This window comes from Synchiropus splendidus, chromosome 4, assembly GCF_027744825.2.
Source record: "Synchiropus splendidus isolate RoL2022-P1 chromosome 4, RoL_Sspl_1.0, whole genome shotgun sequence".
Taxonomy (NCBI): Eukaryota; Metazoa; Chordata; class Actinopteri; order Syngnathiformes; family Callionymidae; genus Synchiropus; species Synchiropus splendidus.
Genome location: NC_071337.1, coordinates 20402705 through 20421607, shown reverse-complemented (window position 1 = coordinate 20421607; position 18903 = coordinate 20402705). Strand labels below are relative to the sequence as shown.

Sequence of the window (18903 nt, the reverse complement as noted above, 5' to 3'; positions counted from 1 at the left end):
ACAGAACCGCTGTTGAACAAAATACAATCTTTATTTCTTATGTACATTATTACACACATGGCAACGTTTGTTTTCTACACATTCACGGACAGTACCAGCTCCTTCCCGCTCCTTAGCTCCACCCGGGCTGACCACCAAGTTAAAGAAATCTAATCTGTCATTACTCGGAAGTGACAATATCAATGACAAATTCATTTGGCTTTTTTTTTTTCTCTCGGCTTCACACACAAAACATGAGTCAGCACATTTGTCTTCACCCAAAGACAGAAAGCAGAGAAGGTCTTTTACACTTAACAAAATGAAAGTGGCACCCAGAGCCAAACCAAACGTAGCTGGCTCAGCCTCAATATTCACTTAGATAATTCGGTTGGTGTTCTGCCGTCTGCAGTAGCATTACCAAGCAAAAACAGAGTCCAACAGCTTGGCATGAGTCATTGTAGCACTTGAGTTTGTCTGCTTGCTGTCATTCGACGTCTTGCGCTGTTTTGATTTGGTACCAAAAGTAGCCATGGCTTAGCATAAGTCAGCACTCTGATTTCACATACGTGGATCTATCGACTACTTAACAGTTTGCTTCTGTTTCATATTTAACACTTTAGCATGTTGAAAGCTAATAAGCATGAGTCGGCAAAAACAGTTTAGTGCATTTTTTTTTTTAATTTAACTCCTTATTAATTCCACTTAGTCACCTGGCGAGGTACTTCAAATGGCCCTCAGAACATTTTTCTGCATGAACAAACAAGGAAAATGTTATAATTATATATAATAATATTTAAAAGAATTCAGCAAGCCAGCATGCAGGATCGGACGTGTATTGACGATCATAGCGGCATCGTGCTACGTTTAAGCTGTGTGATCGCTGCATAGCTAGCATGAGTGAGCACAACCATTATTAACACCAGTTCAAGTTTTTGCTTGGCATGAGTCAGCATTAATGTATTGTAAGCGCATATACATGAAACTCCTTTTCGACTCTCGCACGCGATCCAGACTCTCAGTGCTTTGTTGTTTCTCTGTTCAGCTAACTTTGACGACACATTTCTGTTATATAACAGTCATTTGGATAATGTTTTCGATTTGCAATGCCAACCATTAGCGTGTGTCGTTTCCAGCCACAACGCTAGCCATCGACATAGACAACGAATGACGGATGTTTTAGACGAGAGACGAAGGTGTCACGGTAAATATATTAGCGCCGTGGTTAACACAGCATATGAGTTTGCATGAAAGTTTTGCCATTTTAAAGCGTGTTTAGGTTGGGGATGTGAAGAGACATTAGGTGTCGCGCATGTTTCCTGAGACGAGTGAGTGTCACGTCACCTGTTACATTTGACAAAGACGCTACGATGGAGGAACAGCTAAAGAAGAGTGTAGCACCTTGAGAAAGAGTAAAACAAAGTCTGCCTCATCGATGCTTTGATAGCTGAAGCTAAATTGGTTGTAAATACGGACATCAGGTGGGAATCTTCGTTTGAGCATGCTAGCTTGCTCAGACTGCAGCAAGCGTTTTCACGTCTCTTCCGTGATCGTGGCAACTCAATCTTTAAAAGTCATTTCTGCAACTTTAATTGGAATAGAAAGTTCGGTACAGCAGGTTAGCTGCGAAGCTAACATCAGACGTCTTGGCAGTGAATGGTGGCATCAAACAGTCTGTACAAACGTGTGAATCCTGAACACGTAATGGCGTGTTTTGGAGCGAAAGGTCGACTCAGCACTTCACTCTTCCCTGGTGCTGATGAGAAACACTAGTGATCAAGAGGCAGCAGATGGAAGTGAAATATGCTGACACATCCTTCGTCTGTGAAAACCCCGTCCGTATTAGAGCGACTGACTGAGGTCTGGGGGAGAGCGGGCGACCGTGAGGGGATGAAGTGGATCCTCACTCATGTCCTGCTGGTACAACAGGATGAAAACTATGTGCTCGGTTACTGTCGGAGGGGAAGAGAAAACACACGTGGTGTCGCTTGTTTACATCCCTCGGTGTGTCCCATCAGTAGCGTGGGGGAGGGGGCTAGAGGGTGATGAGGTCTACCAGGTTGCCCTTGGGTGGAGTCATGCTGTCTGGGAAGAAGTGGACCAGTGTGTCGAAGAGCTGCGTCCTCTGAGCGTAGGTCTGGTCCACGTCAGAGAAACCTGAGACACAAGGAGACGGTCAACCAGCGCCCTCTGCCAGTCCATCACGAGCCAACATCTCGACCTTCTTACCAAGTGGGATGAAGTCGGAGCTGGACTTGAACAGAGCCAATGGCAGGAGCTGAAACTGCAGCGCAACACAAAGCGTGAGTCGGCCGTCGCCCTGACATGTTTGGTCAGCCACAGTCCCCTACCTCTTTGGTCTCATCGGGGTTAGTGTGATCCACTGTGAGAGACAGGTCGTCCTGCAGATACTTGAGAGCACTTAGTGGTTCTGACAGCGCTTTCTCTTCGAACCTGCACAGATGGAAGGCAGAATGAACCTGCTGCGACTGCGCGCTTCAACCACTCGATGGCGACATTGGAGCAACAAGGAACTCTAGCACTCCTGACCTGTACTTCCTGATGAGGTATCTGCAGTGTCGCAGCAGGTATTCCTTCGAGGGCCGACAGAGTTTGAGGGACCAGAAGTCGTCAAGGCGCATCTTGGGAGAGCAGGACTTCCCTGGGTTTCCACCGAATAAGTAGTGCACCTTGGCAACACACACACACAGGAGTTGTAGTGGTTTGTGAATAAAACACTGCAATACTCGACCAACTGTAATACCTGAATTGACAGGAGCAGTTTCAAACACCTCCCTCCCACTAAACCCCTCAGAGCTGTCCACAAGGTCTCGGCTGTGACACGGTTTTCAATGTGTATAATTCATTGAACAGACTCATTATTTCACTTCCTGCAGCAACAACACAATCGAGCCTCAGTTCCATCAAATGAACTGCGCCCTGAAGACGGTCAGAAGCCACACGAACTGGAATCTGGAAGACTCATTTTCCCATTCTAGTTCGGCCTGTGGGTTTGTGGCCTTCTTTCATTTCGAGGGGTTTCCCAGCAGCCACTCTTGACTGCCCCCCTGAGGCCGCTACTGACAACTCACCCCGGAACATGCTCCCTCCATTATGTTAGAGCAAAGTCATGGAGGTTCGGTCATGCAGTTGACCGGGTGTGTTAGGACATTTTTCCATGGTGTTTGTTTGTAAACACCATCACGAAGAGAAAACAGTGAATGCATTTATAAATTTCTGAATACTCACAGCATTAGATAAAATGGGCAAACTTAAAAGTGATTAGACTTTGGCGGAGTTGTGTGGTTCCAAGCAGATTTACGAAGGGTTTGTCATTCACAGGAAAAAAAAAACAGAAAGCTTGACATGAAAAATACCATACCATACAATGGAATCACTAAAATACAGTTTATGTCCAGTAAGACTCTTTACAATGAGAACAATTAACTGCAAAGTCAGTGGAAATTTCCCAGTTAAAATAACATTTTACCAGATTTGTTCAGCTGTAAACAATGGATAATATATATATTTTTTCAACCTTACATAATATACTGCTATGTGGGCACCACTAGTGGCACATCCAGATGGTATTGGATTTCTTGCCAGGTTTGCTGTAGTATAAGCTCAACATGGCAGTAACAGTATCAAAAATTCTTTGGCTTCAAGTCAGTAATGTCTGTTCCATACATGATGTCTTTAACATAACCCCAGTGAAAGAAGTCGAATGCAGCGATATCTGGTAAACGTGGTGACCCAGGAGCTGGCCCCATTCCTTCATATCCACCAGTCTGGATAGAATGATGAAAGGAACTGACAAACCCAATGTGGTGTGCATTGTTTGAAACTGATGTCTTGGTTATAGGTCATTTAGCTATGTTGTGAGGATGTGGCTTTGAAAAACACTGAATACACAAGAACAAAGTTATCTAATCAACTGACTACGTGGGAAATTTTAAAACTGTAATGAGACTTATGACTATGGACACACTATATGAACCTTTGTGTGACCTTGGTGATAAAACGTGTTGTGTTTCATCCTACAAGTCAACAGAATGGAGCACAGCGAATCTCACTGACAGTGGCTCAGTGGTCGAGTTATTTAATCAACTTGACTGAAGCTGTGTTTTTAGACAGTCAAATGAGCTGCTTGGCAGCGGCATGTGCCGTCGCAGTGCTTTTCTTCTGACTACTACTTTCTCCTGGAGATTGCAGTGAACCACCAACAGCCAGGGAACCATAGCAAACCATAGCAAGATATGGTCAGATCTTCACCCAGGACATGATGAAAATTATTCAGTTTTACAGATACAGAACTTCCTGAGAGGGTAGATGAGTGTAGATGACCACCTGGTATCTAAGCATCTCAAACTTGAATATTATGCAGGGGATTTCAAGTCGATCAGGTTATTATTATTTAACGAAAAAAAACAAAAACAAAAACAAAAAAAAAACAAGAGGATTATTGCTGCACCAGCACGGGAGGCACGGTATACAGCCAAGTGGTGGTGAAGCGTTAACATAGTGACAACAAAGTTCTCATACAGGACCCCATTATCCAAAGTTGTCGAGCCAATATAAACACCATATAAACAAACACTGCATCTGACATATAATGGCGGTGGAGTCGATCAATTCCTTCTCAGTGTGAACAACACAGGCGTGTCCTTTCAGCAGCACAAAACAAAACAAACAAGTGTCTAAGTTTACTAGTGTCACACCAGCTTGAGAGTGTGTTACCTTGTGCATCTCATCGTAGACCAGCTGGTGTGCGAAGCGCGGGCACGGCTCCTCCTCCTGCAGAGCCTTGCTGGGGTTCTCCTTCACTGCCTGGTCGTTCTTGTACACACACGACCTGGATGGAAATAGCAAAATATGTTCATTAAAGGAAAAAAAAAAAAAAGCCTAACTTGCGCGTACGTGGACCTCACACTTAGATGCACTCAACAAAACAAGCAAACGATATCACAAGTGTGTGTCTGGCTCAGAACAGGAACGGCAGTGTGCTGGAACAGAGCAGGCAGCAGTAGGACGGCCTGTCCTTTTCCAGTCACTGATTAAAAACATGACAGACACAGACACACACACAGACACAGACACACACACAGACTAAGTGAAGTGTGAAGACTTTGTGAGTCTTTTTCATTGCCTCACAACCATTGTCGTGCATTTGTCACAATAATCGCGGGAACATCAGAGAGGGGAGGAAATGTGCGTTTTGTTCTCCTACCAGTTGTTGCGTGCAATGTCGTAGATCCAAAAGGAGTTCCGGACGTTCTCCTCGCGCTTGTCTTTGTCTCTGCTCAGGCCCGACAGCACATGAATCTCGTTCAGCTCTGGGTCGATGGTGGCTCGCTGCGTGAAGCCCGTCATCGGAACTGTGGGCCAACAACCAGCAGAGACGGTCAAAACCAGGCAGCATTAACTATCTGCCGGACATAAATAACATCTCAGGTCGCAGCTCTGAAACGCTCCACTGACTGCCAATGTGATAAAAACAGTGATATTAAAGCAACCCAAAGGATAGCAGAGGATAATAGTTTATAAAATAGAAGCACGCTGCCATGGCAACAAGAGCTGAGATGGTGTGAGCAGCATTTTAATTTAGCAGAAAAAGTGAAGGGACACAGACACACACTGTGGCTGCTGGCTGGTCAGTGAGCAGCTCAAGAGTCACTCTAACCATCCACCACCAGTCAGTTTCCTCTACTCTTAAAGGTCTTTATAGGGCAGAGGGAGAGCTGCCATGATGTACGATTTAAGACAGGAAGCAGAGCATAGGTCATTGAGAGTGACTAGAAAGGATCACATTAGTAGGGGGCGAGTCATGAAGAAAAGTTTGTAGACAAAGTTAAGAAGGCCAGAAGGTTTGGACACCTGAGGTGAAGAGACAGTAGAAGAAGAGCAGCCAATGAGGTTCATGAATGGGGTAAATGAGGACATGAAGAAGGTGTGACTCGGAATTAAGATAGATGAACACCAGACACAAATGTGAGAAGAGGACCTCACCCATCCCCGAGTCTTTTTTGGTGCCGTCTGAGATGATCTCCACGTGGTCCCCATCCACATCGTAGCTGAAGAAGTCATTGAGGTAGGTTTTCGACCTCTGACCCCCAAACACATACAGGCAGCGATTTCTCTGGAGGAAACATGAAGGTGTGAGCGACCGCATTAATCCTGGTGACTATGAGGCCGGCCAGACTCACCGTGTGGAAGAGCATGCAGTGTCCGATGCGGGACTGAATGTCTTCGGGCCCAGCGTTACATGAGTCTTCCCTCAGGAGGCTCCATGTGCCACCTTGGCAGTGGTAGGCGTACAGGCCGCTGAACTGGGGCTCTGATGCCCTGCTGTCCTCCACGTTGCCGTTACACGTCAGAATACGACCGCCGAATGTATAGATCATGTGCTTCTCTGAGTCCATACACATCTGTAGACACATTTGAAACACTATGTAAAGGAGTAATACCTTCTTTCCTCCAGAAAATAGCGATAGCTGGTATTGAATAAAAATGATGCACATCATCCCTCACTCACTCTTTCCTCAGCACCGCGGTGTACGAGACAGGAAAGACAAGAAAATAATAGAAAGTCTCCTGGTGCTCCGATCACGTTGCATGCGTGGTGAATACCCAATGACAGGACACAATCACCAAGTTAGACTGACTTGTTCAATGCCAGTCAGTGGAGCCTACACACCCCACAGGTGCTGCTTGTGTGGTTTCCACAACTCATGCTTGACCGATTTAATGACAACAACACTAGCTTTTGAGAAGGAAAAACTTCCGTTCCGATGTCTGGCTGGTCCAAGATGCTTTATGAAACCAGTAAATCATTTAATCGCATGTTTTGGGTTCCAGCTGACTCAGAACGCAAGAGAAGTTCAGGTATATATTCACAGATTCAAGCCACATGAGATGAGCGTGTCGACCAAACAGAACAAAGTGAATCTGTCTGACAAAATCACAACAGGACACGTGCGGACAACAACACTGACGTCAGGGACATTAACCGGTGAGAGAGGGACGAGCTTTCACATCGCAGGGGTCCGATAACTGGATCAGTTTTTACATCTGCAGCCAGACAGCATGACGACCCAATCATTCAGCACAAAGTGACCTGGTTGACGCACTTATCCCAGCAATTTCTGCATGGTTTGCATGATTATGATTTATCGAATACACATGCAGTTCCATTGACGTACATATGTCAGACTGCAATTTGTTGGTAAAGTGAAATGCAATGAACATGGAAGATGTCAGTCGTGCTTCATATGTTTAGATATTTGGTCCATTTACAGAAGTCATACCTGATGGTCAAAGACAAGCTTTGGACCACCGTCTGTCGCCGTGTCCTCGCTGAGCAGTGTCCAGGTGTTGGCGTCGATGTCGTAGCGGTAGAAGTCACTCTTCAGGGTCTTGCTGTTCCGGACGCTGGAGTCCAGGTAGCGGCCGAGCGTATAGATCTGACGCCGCTGTGAGTCGATGCACATTTTGTGGCAGGATCGAGGACTCGGACCATTCTGGAGGAATGACGGGGCGAGGTTTGGGCCAAGTATTTAATAAGCAGCCAACCAAATATTGAAGGGTTGCAATACCACTAGAATACTTCAATGCTATTAGACCTCACCTCTTTCTCTGTGTCTCTAGAGATGCAGGCCCACTGGTTCTCCTGAACACTGTATGCCCAAAAGTCAGCCAGGTCCTGGGTGCCGTCCCAGCCGCCGAAAACATACACAGTCTCTGCAGGAAACAAAGACACTCATCATTCACGTAAAGAAAACTTAAAACCATATTCTGATTTGACTTTGCTGAAACATGACGTTCAGACCGCAACACACCTCCTGAGGCTAAATGCTTTGAGTGTATCTCACAGTTTTACAAAGCCTTTCATCACCGCTGAGATAACTCATCTAGCTTCTGGCTGCTAATAAGACAAGTCCAATTCTTGTACACAAACGTGTTTAAATCCTGGTGAAAACAGCATGTTTGAATATGTGACAGCCATGGGGTTGAGCCAGACTCTGCACCACTGACAACTGGAAGCAGCACACGCAACCACCTACTGTATGTGTCTCAGATAGTGGGACTGGTGGGAAAGTACAGACAAAGAAATGGAAACAAGCGGTGGGGTCGCTGTTAAGTCATAACTCTTCCACCTTTTAAATATAAATGCGTCCGGCTCAGAGAAGTCGGCCAGAGGCGGGCGGGACAGTCGGGAAGCTTAATTTGTTTAAACAGAAATGGAGCTGCGAGGGAGGATATGAGTCAGCGCTCTTGCTTAAACTGCCAAGTCATAACACGGTCTCACCCGTCTGGACGTCAATAACCATTTGATGGCCTCCTCTCATGCCTGGCCTGTTGTCGTCACCGTCACCTGCACGGGAGGAGAGGAAGAAGGGGACAATGGTGCGTGAGAGATGGACGATGACGCAGGCGGAGAAGGAGAGGATGATAAGAGAGGGAGGGAGAGCAGTTTTAGAAACAGAGCCACACAGTGTCGTTGACTAATTTAGGCGGGGCGCCCCGCATCAATAGTTTGTCTCACTGTTCATGTCGTCTCGGTTGATTTCTTGGGCGCTTGTACCTTTGTTACATTTTGGGATGATCTGGCTCCAGCATGGCTTGTACTCCTGCTGGCTGATGTACTGGTTGAACAGACCGTCTGCAGCCACAAAGGAAGCATCAATAACTACATAGACAGATGAGACGCGGCGGAGGACGGAGGCGGGGGAAATACCTCTCACTGCTTTGTCGATGAGTTCCTCGCAGGCGTCGAAGTCGCCTTGGAGCACCAGGCAGTCGTGCAGGTGGGTGAGCATGGGGTGTTCAAGTGCTATCCGAGTCTTCTTCTGCAGCGACTCGAAGGCTTCGGTGTAGTTGTGTTGCCGGAAGTGCTTGAGGCAAAGGCGGATGGCTTCCTGTTCTCTGTACTGTAACAACACACACAGACACCGTGTTTACAACTCAGTACCAACTCAATACCACACAGATTGATTTTGACCCCCCCAAACACAATTCTGCATGTCTCTATAACCATTTGTACAACCAACTTGAGGCAAAATCTCAACTATATTCCAGTTTACAAACCAATATAATCATGAGTTAGCTTCAATTTGGAATGTTTCTTAGTGATTTACAAGCTCTCAGAGACCACAATTGAAGCATAACACTCACTTTATGATGGAGATTTTGGACAAATTGATTCGTAGATTGCCTGAATTGCTCTTTCCAAAGATACATGATAATATGGACCAATTCCACTCTTACAAAAATAAACCTTAATTGTACTTCCATGGTGAGTTCAAACAACCATTTAACAATTTCAAAATGTACCGCACATCTTTGATCGCTATTTGCAACACTGCAATCAAACGCGCCAACTAGTCGACATCAAAAGTCATTCGCTGCAGTCCTTGACAGTACTGGAGAGAGTTTGACGGTAACATAATCCTTTGACACCCAAAGTGAAAGCTTGCCCCAATGCAGCAATTTTGACTAACGGATGTAGTTCTTAAAGAGGTGACATTTATACATAAATATATTATCACAGTTTCTGTGATGGCAGGTTTCATATTGAACAGACAGATATCACCAAGTCTGTCTCCCTATCTCTCAGTATAAGAACTCTCCCGACAAGGGGCGTGTCCTGAGAATGAGATTATCACAGCCCCGCCATGTGACTACCAATTCATTTTATGGCACCTATGCTATGTAACTCAGCAGCGATCGTTCATTCTGATGAAGGGAGGCAAGAGTTTGCAGTCAAGTCAAGAGTCAAGTCATTCTTTGTGTTTACCGCGAGTCTTAGGTGTGTAATCAAATGTGGGGAATAGACTTTTGAGATGCTTTCAAACGTGGAAGTATCCGCAAGTCATTTTATTGTGTTTATCACAGTATAGTGCAGATATAGCCAGCAAAACGGATTAGCTCCAACATTAGCCCCGCCATGCGCCTGAGCCTCGGAGTGGAGGCAACCAACAACGAAGCCCGTTCCAGGATTTTGAGCAACGTGCAGGATTCCTGTTACTTTTGGTCAGCAGTCCTGTGCATTTTGACACAGTTTCAGTTTAAAGATTTGGGATGGAAAGAGCCAATCTTCACAGCTGGCCTGAGTTGTTGAAAGCAGGTCTGTTTGATGGGGCTGCTTAACCAGAGTGTGGCCACGACACCGGCCCCTTTTTTAGTGAATATCATGTACATAATATGCATTTGACTGCAATGACCTAAATTTGGGCGACAGGTGACAGCAGCATTACAGAGCTCCTACAACACACACACTGGAAGCATTTCAAAGAGGTAGCACAGTAGCCAAGTGCCCACTTCGAACCAATCCTGAAAGTTCCATAGAAATGTTGGTTCTGATGTTTTTTCATACTTGCGAAACAATCAAACACAACAGTCCTAGACAATCTCCACCACACCTTGATTAGCAGAGGTATCTGCATCTATTTGAAACAACTGGCGCTCCATGTTGTCATGAACTCACCTTGCTGTACCAGTTAAGGCAAGGCTGCACCACACTAGGGTCTTCTACCCCATGGAGCTCAATGTACCAGATGCTAAAGTTAAAACTAGGACCCCAAGACATCAGGGGAACTGCAAACAAGAACAGGAAAATGAGTTCACATTTTTGAAAAGCTTTATTTAACACAAAGCTCAAACTCACCTATCTTGACAAACCGGCAGGGAAACATCTGCTCATCGATCTTGTGCTTTAAGGTGAATGTTTCCTTGTTGTAGTCGTTTTTAAGGCCGCTGAGGAAGATTCCGTTAGATGTCAAAGGCATGTGTATAGAAGACTCAGTGATTTACACCCGCAAACACATGAAGTCCTTAAGAGTGTGCCGATTAAAGAAACAGCAAATCACAATATAAACAAGATTCTTTAATATGCATCTTAAGATAACTTACATTAATATATCATAACCCTCTGCAATGACAATACTGAAGCTTCAATGACTCCCTTCGCTACTGAAGGGAGTCATTGTTCTCTTTAGACATTATTTTGTTGAGTCAAACTACCTTGTTTTTAAGTGTCTTTTTTCAAGCAGAATGGCTCCATGTTTTCATTAAGTCATCAATAAAGCTATTACGCAAATTACACAAAATGAGACTGAAAGAATAGCAGCCTGATATTAAAAATGAGAGTGTGAGAAGCGTGTAGAGTAATTTCTCACCTCGACAAGAGCTCTGTCATGTTCTGTTCACTCATGCCTCCAAACACTTTGAACTTCTTTAGGTTGCAGACATGAGTTTTCTCATACTTCCCAAAGGTGATGCTCTGAACGATGGTGGGCCGCTCCAGCTTCAGGATGAGAAACTGCCACAAAACACATGGAAGGAATACGCCAATGAATATGTTTCGCTGAGATGAGACATAGCAGACGTCAGTGATGCTTTAACAAGTCTGCTTCAATTAAGTGGTCCGGTTCAAACCACCGTCTGCAACGGTTATTCAATAAGCAATTACTAGAACTACCATTGAACAATCAATGTGATGCGCTGTATGTTCTCGCCTTCGATTTGAGAAATAACCAGTAGGACACTACCTTTTCAAGGACAAGAATTATAGAAGCACAGCATGCACTCTCGGTTATTTGCCTGATTGAAAAGCCACAGGTCGTTTAATCCACTTGTTCAATCCAAGTGATGTTTGATGCGTAGGATTTTCACTGACGTCAACTCAGGGTCACTCTAATACAGCTTCAAAAGCAACGTTTAGTCACTCCAGAGGAGAACGCCGTAGAATGCAAATGACACTAATGTTCAGATAAAGATTTAGAGTGCAGCAATGATACCATAATGGGTTTGACTTTCAGGAATGACACACTACAGCTACGCACCGATTCTACTGTCACAGCGCACTTTATATTCAGGATTTAGATGTGCAATTCATTCAATTGTGTTTTAACATTTTCAAAACAGTATGCTACATGACATAAACATTGTTATTTACACATCAAATATCTATTCAACCCTTAATTCAGTTTTCGTATTGTCTTGCTGCAAGAGACTAGAGGATATTGTTGAGCAAAATTAATCCAGTCACTTCTTGCTACAACACAGATCTTCCAGAGATATGTTTCTCATGGTCCCAGGTAAAAGGTGAGTGATGTTCGAGGTATTAAACACGTTATTCAGTTATTTCTCTCCCATAATTGGACTAAGCTGTTTATATGCATTTTGAAAGTCTGATCTTAGATCTTAGGTCAGAGTGGGGATGCTTCCATTTGAGCGGTTTGATCCTAGAGTAGGGCTCCAGACTTAACTTTTTGTTTTAGTTGTTCTAGTGTGTCTAATGTGTTTTCTTTAAATGCCTCAACATATCAGCTTTAATGCAATTGAGTCAACGTTTTACCACTATCTAATGATTGCATGTGACTGTTAAACAAGAACGCAATGTGAAGAAATGTTTCTCTTAATGCCATGCTTTTTGGATTTGTTGAACTTATTCAAATGTCTCAATTTGGAAGCTTGTTGATTCACTCACAAATGCACTGTTACCAGCCATGATCTGGCGAACTACAGTCTCAATTGTTGAAAAAAATCTCAGTCGCACTCTGAAAAATTTGATTTGGATTGTAGAGTTCTAGTGCAAATGTGATTACAATACTTGACTAATTTTATTCTATTAAATAACTTTTTAAGTGTGCTTTAGGCTGCACTTGAGTACTGTTTTACATTTGATTGAAAAAAAAAAGTCCTTTTTTCGGTCATTTTGGATCCATGCCGACATTTACAAGTCTGTCCTCATTTGTTTATAGTTGAATTACGTCTGTTCCTCAGTCACTGGCCACCAAAAGATAGGAGCCTCCTTATTGGATGAGTAAGAAACCATAATAAACAGTAGCTGCGTGATAATAAGTGGAAGGATGAGCCACAAGCCAACAATTTTCTACTTTTATCCAAACCTACATTGTTTGGAACTACTCTATGAAAGGGAGGATTTTTACATTTGTTTGCTAACTCTCATTAAATACCTCCTAGTTTCAAAGAGGTATACATCAGCTCAGCGCTGGTTGCCTGGCAACCGTTTCTGGCCATTTATTGCTAGACAATGAGGGCGCCATAGTTTCAAAACATCCTCCCTTTGACTGCTACAATGAAACCAGTCAACGGTGAAATGTTATACGGCAACTGCTTTTTGACTAGTATTTGATCAGCTCAATCCAAATTGAACATCTGATGGTAGCAGAAAAACACCAGCAGGTGTTTACAATGTGAATGAAATGCTGATCATATTCCAGACACAGTGAGAACATGACTTTACCTGTGGGGGATAGTTGCTCTCTGAAGACCACCTAGAAGACTGATCATTAGGTTTGTCCACCAAAATATTTCTGAAAGAGAGCGAATGTAGGTTAATATTACACAGACACAAATAGAGCAGAAACCAAGCTGTGGCGTAGAAAACAGACCTAAATGTTATTATATTATATTACAATCATAATTATATTACAATCATTACATGTCAAGCCACTTGACTAACTGAAATCTGAAGAGATTTTTGTTTACAGATTTGAATGACGACTAATATGAAGTGATTAGATTGCGAGTATTAGAGTTTTATGGTATAGCAGATGCAACAACGTTCAGAAATGGCCCGTTTATTTGGGTTTTCAAAAACGCCTCTGAACAGTATTAGCAGGAAAACAAAACAAGCTTTCGGTTAACAGAGGTTAAGCTAAAGTGGACGTTTGTTTAGCACACCCACCAGTGCCTGCATTCAGCGGCTGCCAAACTAAAAACGGTAAAATTAACACTACAGGAAATTGCATATATGTACAACACACTGTTTTGGATTAGCTATGTTAGAAATCAACATTACATTTTTTTTTTACAATTTTTTTTTCAAAACGATTGCTAAAGGTGCACTTTCTTATAGCTGACAGTTACATATAAATGTTAGGTTGAATTTCACAACAATTAAAGAGTGCTTTAACGTATACTAAAAACAGCAGCACTGAAAGTGCATTAAGATATGCAAGTCAAATTTACATATGAGAAAATCCATTTTAGGACTAAAATACTGTCTACGTTAGCGCTACCTAGCTGCGAGGATAAATAAATCAAACGTCCCCTGTCCCCTACCAAAAAGCTAACACTTGCTAAGTAGCTCGCAGATGCGCTAGGCCAGCCTGGATCACGGCAACAGAGAGGACACCGGGCGCTATGGGACCGGATATGTGTGCGGCACAAGCAGAGGGGATAGGTACTCACTCAGGTAAATATGTAGAGGAATAAGAGCTCCATTTAAAAACGCTGAAAGTAAGAACTCTGCTCTCTGGAACGACTGCCATCTTGAAGCTGAAAATAACAAGCAGAGGGCGGTTAGATAGCGGAGCTCGCCCTTAAAGACACAGTACACCGTTGTTTTGTTGACGCTGGAAATAAACAAGTCCACACAAATACGCCGCTTGGTTTATTTAAATTGTTTTCTTACTGTAATATTCTGAATTGTATTGCCTGATGCTAGATGATGATTTTTTTTTATGAGATACCAAAGAGGTTTTTAAAGCAGGAGGGTTGTGTTCAGGCATGAGTTGACTGAAAATTATGAGTCATTGTTGCACTGGAATTTCACGTTTTCAATTATTATTAATTATTATCAATTATTCATGACAATATTTTTCTGCAACGGCATGTAATTCGTTTACGCATGCCTATATATACATATATTCAATCACTGCCTTTATTCAAAAGACTGGTATTTCTTTGTGATCTCATCTCTCTCACTGTTTGGTGGGGGGTAAATTATGGGATCAGTCATCTAGAGCAGGGATGGGTGCAGGTGAAGAAGAAGAGAGTGCAGGCTTGGTGATACAGGTGGAGACAGACCAGGGTGATCCGTGAAAGAAGTGAAAGGGTGGCATTATAGAACAGTAGTGAGGGCTTCTATAATGTATGGATTAGAGACTGAGGAAAACAAGTTACATGTGTCTTAGGTTGTATTTTGGGAGCGACTGGAAAGATAAGAAATGAAAATATCAGAGTAAGACCTGGTGTGGAGAGGAGTGAGGGAGGCTCAGATGGTTGGGGGCGATGTCAAGATAAAGATGAGGATGGATTCATGGTTGTGGTAAGCAAGACCATGAAGAGGATAGGTGTGACTTGGGAGGATGATCAGGATTGACTACTCTAAAGGTCGCCTAAGTCCGTTTATATGGTCATGGCAACTAGACTTTGTTTGTTGAGATTGAATTATATATCATTACAGATAGACATACAGGACTTACAATGAAAGTTGAAATCCTTTGTCTTGTGTTGTGACTGTGATCTCAGATGCAGTCATCACTACACTCTTACAGTCTGCGTGAATCATCCGATGAGTAACATGAGATGATATTCCAGTTAACTGGACGTCCCTTAAAATACATTACTGCTGTGCAGAGAGTGATGTCATCCTTGTCTCCTTTAGTCAAAACATCTTTAACGTTTCCTCTTGTTTCAGTTAATTTTCGTCGCATCTGCTGGAACTGAGCCCATCTCATCAACTTTGTTGTAAAATCAAGGTCAATTTCCTCAGTTAAAATTGTTTCTTGTTGTCTGCCTTTCTGTTTTATCTTTTGTTGGGAATGAATCTCCAAAAACTAGCGGCGTGAAGGAGGAGCCACCGCAAGCAGGCAGAGACACTTGATCGTCCAGTCAAGGGAAGCACTTGGAGGAAAAAAGTTGGACTGCAGACTTGGCTTTTGTTGGCGAAAGTTGTAATCCTCTTTAATTCAAACCGCAGGGGGTCCGGCGTCCATAGCAGCAGGACCTTTGCTGAGTTCACACGCTCCTGACAGCCAGTGCAGTGGAACACACACACCACCGATCCAAGCGGCTGTACCTGCTGCTCTCCAAATCCTGTGCAGTTATGACACTACTTTTAGTGCTGGAAGCTTTTGTTTTGTTTGTGTCTGACTGGTTTGATGTGGGTGGGGCATGTAATATGTGTGTGTTTATGTGGATAAGTATAACGTGTGTCATGTGTGAAGCTGTATGTTGTTGCAGTCGCTGGCAAGTTTATTTTCTGTGGTGCGTTTTTGCAGGGTGGAGCGATGTTGTATGTCACAAGCTCTGTTTGGGGCTTGGGTTGAGATGAATTTTTCCCATGATGGAGGCAAGCGCATCACTTGTTTTTGACCCCATTTGGCCGTGTGTGTGTCCAAATGAAAAGCCGACAGAATAAAGAAGAATAAGAATGGAAGAATAAAGGCAAACTTCATCAAATATGAAGATAAACACCAGCCCAAAATGTCCACCACTGACAGTTAATTGTGAAGCGCAGCGATGACGTCACAACTCGAGCCGACAATAACACACTCATCCCCTGCGTCATCGTTCCTGTAAGATCGAGCTACATGTCCCAGTCAGGCCTCGTTCTCCTTTAAAACTTCACTTCCGCGCGCTGGGCAGCGTGAGCGCGCAGGGCAGCGGCGTCACGTGACTCGTCCCTTTAAGTTTCCATTGACAGCGACCGGAGCGCGTCACATGGACGTGATATCTTGACTCCTCCGCTGGACCCGGACAAAATACACGCAGTCGTCTGCGGTAGACGGAGCCGAACCGCGGCTGCACCTGCCGCAGATATCTGTATATCGGATGAAGGAAAATGTCCCGGAGCAGAGGAAGAGGCTGTCAGAGTTTCGAACAGCTGATGCTGGAGCAGATCTGCTGCAGGTGCGTTTGCGCTCCGTTGTGGACCTCGGACGGGTTAGTCTGACAAATGTGAGCGGATTTCGGACCGGAAAAGCTGGATTCCGACAGTGAGAATAGACGGTGCGTGCGTCAGTTTGGTGGCCAGTGTCCGCATTCCAGGTGCTGTTGCGCACATAGAAATAGAAGTTGAAGTAAACAACTGGGAATCGGAAGGTCTCGGTGGAATCGGTGGACACTGTTTTTGGGCTGTTGTGACCCTCGGCGGGGTCCCCCAGGCTTTCTGGGACACACCCCGCCCACTTAAGAAGCGCCAACTCGGCAGCAAGCTGCCAACAACAAGTGCAGATGTTGACAGATGTTGGATGGCAATTATGCAAAACGTTTGCTTCCGTAAAAGCAGATGGCTTTTCCTTTCTCGACTGGTGTGTGGACGTATGGACTCTCGTGAACCCATTTAGTTTAGTGTATTATACTTATTTATGAAGTGCAGCTTAACATTTGTTTATTTGAATTTTGCTGACTCATGTTAGCTTCTTCTTAGCTTATTTCTTGAGCTTTTCATTGTAACTCAGATAGATTTGAGTTGTCTGTGTGGCCGCTCTAGAGCATCCGTAGCTTTGCCTGTAGATTTAACCTCTCAGTATGATCAATATTCGTCTTCCTTTTCATTTAGTTAAGTGATTTTTGAAAGTATCTTATGGTTTGTTTACGAGGTTATGATCAGGCACATATATGCAAGAGTACATATATGAACATTGTCCTTTTGAACATTTACTCTGAGTCTACTGAGCACAATTGCTTTGGTTTTTGTTTGAAATTCCAACATTTACATTGTATAGATACCCTCTGTTGGTAGATCACGACAGTAGCTCAGGTTGCGAGATGTGATAAAAGAACCATACTTTCAAGAGGTCATGGTCAAATTTATTTACATAGCAAATTTCTACTGACTGCTGACCGAGGTGCTTTATATTACATAAAAGTTGACTGAGCAAGAATGGCATGATAAATAATCAATCTCCAAAATTGTGATGAAAGTGGACATAGCAATGTGAATTAACATCTAGAAACAATAACCTGGCCTGCTGAAATCATATAAAACACACAATGATAGAATAAATAGATAGATAGAAGAAAAATTAAAGTAATATGTATTGGTGGTCAGTTATTATAAAAAGCTGGTGCAAAACGTTTCATCTATAACCAGGATTTAAAGTGCTGTTTAGAGAGCAGCCACAGAAGAAAAAGGTTTGGCCTCCTGGGTCTTTAGCCTGGTCCTGGGACAGCTTAGGAGCAGCTGTGAAGAAGACCGTGTGAGTCTGGCTGAAGCATCCCAGAGTGGTTAGATGGAGGCAGCCCATTAAGAGATATAAAAAAAAACCAATCAAATCTTTGGGTCCTGAAAGTGACAGGAAGCTAGTGGAGTGAGGCCAACACAGGGGTGATACCATCACGCTGCTTCGTGACTGTCTGCAGGCGTGTAGCTGCATTCTGGAGGCGACGCTGTTGACACTGCCCTAAAGAGAGTGATTTCCGAAGATATTCTTGTGTCATTTAATTTTAACCCCTCGACTGACATCTACTCTCGAATGTCAGACACTCTAGGAGGACATGGTCAGGTTCTTTGTCTAGTTCTCAGGGCAGAAAAATCTGAAGGCCATTGCTAGTGAAAGGACATATTGTATTTATTTAATATCGACCCCAAGGGTAACGGAGGGGGGGCACAATTGGTTCCAACACAGAGCCTCGGGGCACGCACCTACGGGAGGGTAGTTTCTGATTCGTACGCTTGCAGAGAAGTTTAGATTACCATTATTCTTCCCATTTTAAAGACCTCAGGTGCATGGCACCTTTGAACTGAAACATTTTTTCAAGGAGGTTACAAGAAACTGAAATCAAATTTATCTAACTCCCAAACCCTTGATTTCATGCGTTCATATTTAGCGGTAGTGTGTCCAATTACTCAAGGGGGCGTGGGTGAGTACGAATTTGCCCATAAGATGAACACTCAAAAATGTAGTGAGGTTGGATGTGGACTCAAATAAAGTGGAAAATGAAACTGACAGACACAATGACAGGTTGCTTTCACTACTTCTACTTTCTTTAATGCTAACACTAGACCGCCCACTACTAAGGTGAACATCATGTCAAAACATTTAAACAAATCAACATCGCTGAAACAGGGCTGCGAGGCAAAAGTAAGCAGCGAATACGCCTTATGCTCTCTCTGTTCTACCTCCTGAGCCGACGGTAAACAAACAGAGCAAACGCAGCAGGCAACACAAC

The 18903-nt window shown here is 43.7% G+C and overlaps 2 protein-coding genes across 7 annotated transcripts in view; one reads left to right on the top strand and one right to left on the bottom strand.

Annotated features, from left to right (window-relative positions):
* Window positions 1-7: 7 nt before the first annotated feature.
* Window positions 8-15443, bottom strand: mkln1 (muskelin 1, intracellular mediator containing kelch motifs). Of its 5 annotated transcripts, none has more exons than XM_053862714.1 (19): window positions 15210-15443; window positions 14194-14280; window positions 13244-13313; window positions 11151-11293; window positions 10640-10728; window positions 10460-10569; window positions 8711-8903; window positions 8558-8635; window positions 8282-8347; window positions 7601-7713; window positions 7281-7493; window positions 6180-6401; window positions 5983-6112; window positions 5204-5351; window positions 4714-4828; window positions 2527-2666; window positions 2328-2430; window positions 2206-2260; window positions 8-2133 (listed from the first exon to the last, which is right to left on the bottom strand). In XM_053862714.1, the coding sequence occupies exons 1-19, from the start codon at window positions 15293-15295 to the stop codon at window positions 2012-2014; spliced, it is 2283 nt and encodes a 760-aa protein (XP_053718689.1). In that variant the 5' UTR covers window positions 15296-15443; the 3' UTR covers window positions 8-2011. The 5 variants fall into 5 exon arrangements, with proteins under 5 accessions (XP_053718689.1, XP_053718688.1, XP_053718693.1 ...); XM_053862713.1 differs by having other exon boundaries at window positions 8519-8635; window positions 15210-15432; XM_053862718.1 differs by lacking the exon at window positions 15210-15443 and adding an exon at window positions 14973-15078 and having other exon boundaries at window positions 8519-8635.
* A 985-nt stretch (window positions 15444-16428) lies between these two features.
* The window catches only part of net1 (neuroepithelial cell transforming 1), a 71862-nt gene continuing 69387 nt past the window's right edge, over window positions 16429-18903 (top strand). For both annotated transcript variants that reach the window (XM_053861288.1, XM_053861289.1), the window contains exon 1: window positions 16429-16638. The gene's annotated coding sequence lies outside the window, so the exon portion shown is untranslated. The remainder of the gene's footprint in view (window positions 16639-18903) is intronic.

Coding starts and splice junctions, on each gene's coding strand:
- mkln1 (XM_053862713.1), bottom strand. CDS start 15,295: ATGATTCACGCAGACTGTAAGAGTGTAGTGATGACTGCATCTGAGATC. Junction 2,667..4,713: donor TCTACGATGAGATGCACAAG/GTAACACACTCT, acceptor TGTGTTGCCAAG/GTGCACTACTTATTCGGTGG. Junction 2,134..2,205: donor CTCCGACTTCATCCCACTTG/GTAAGAAGGTCG, acceptor CTTGTGTCTCAG/GTTTCTCTGACGTGGACCAG.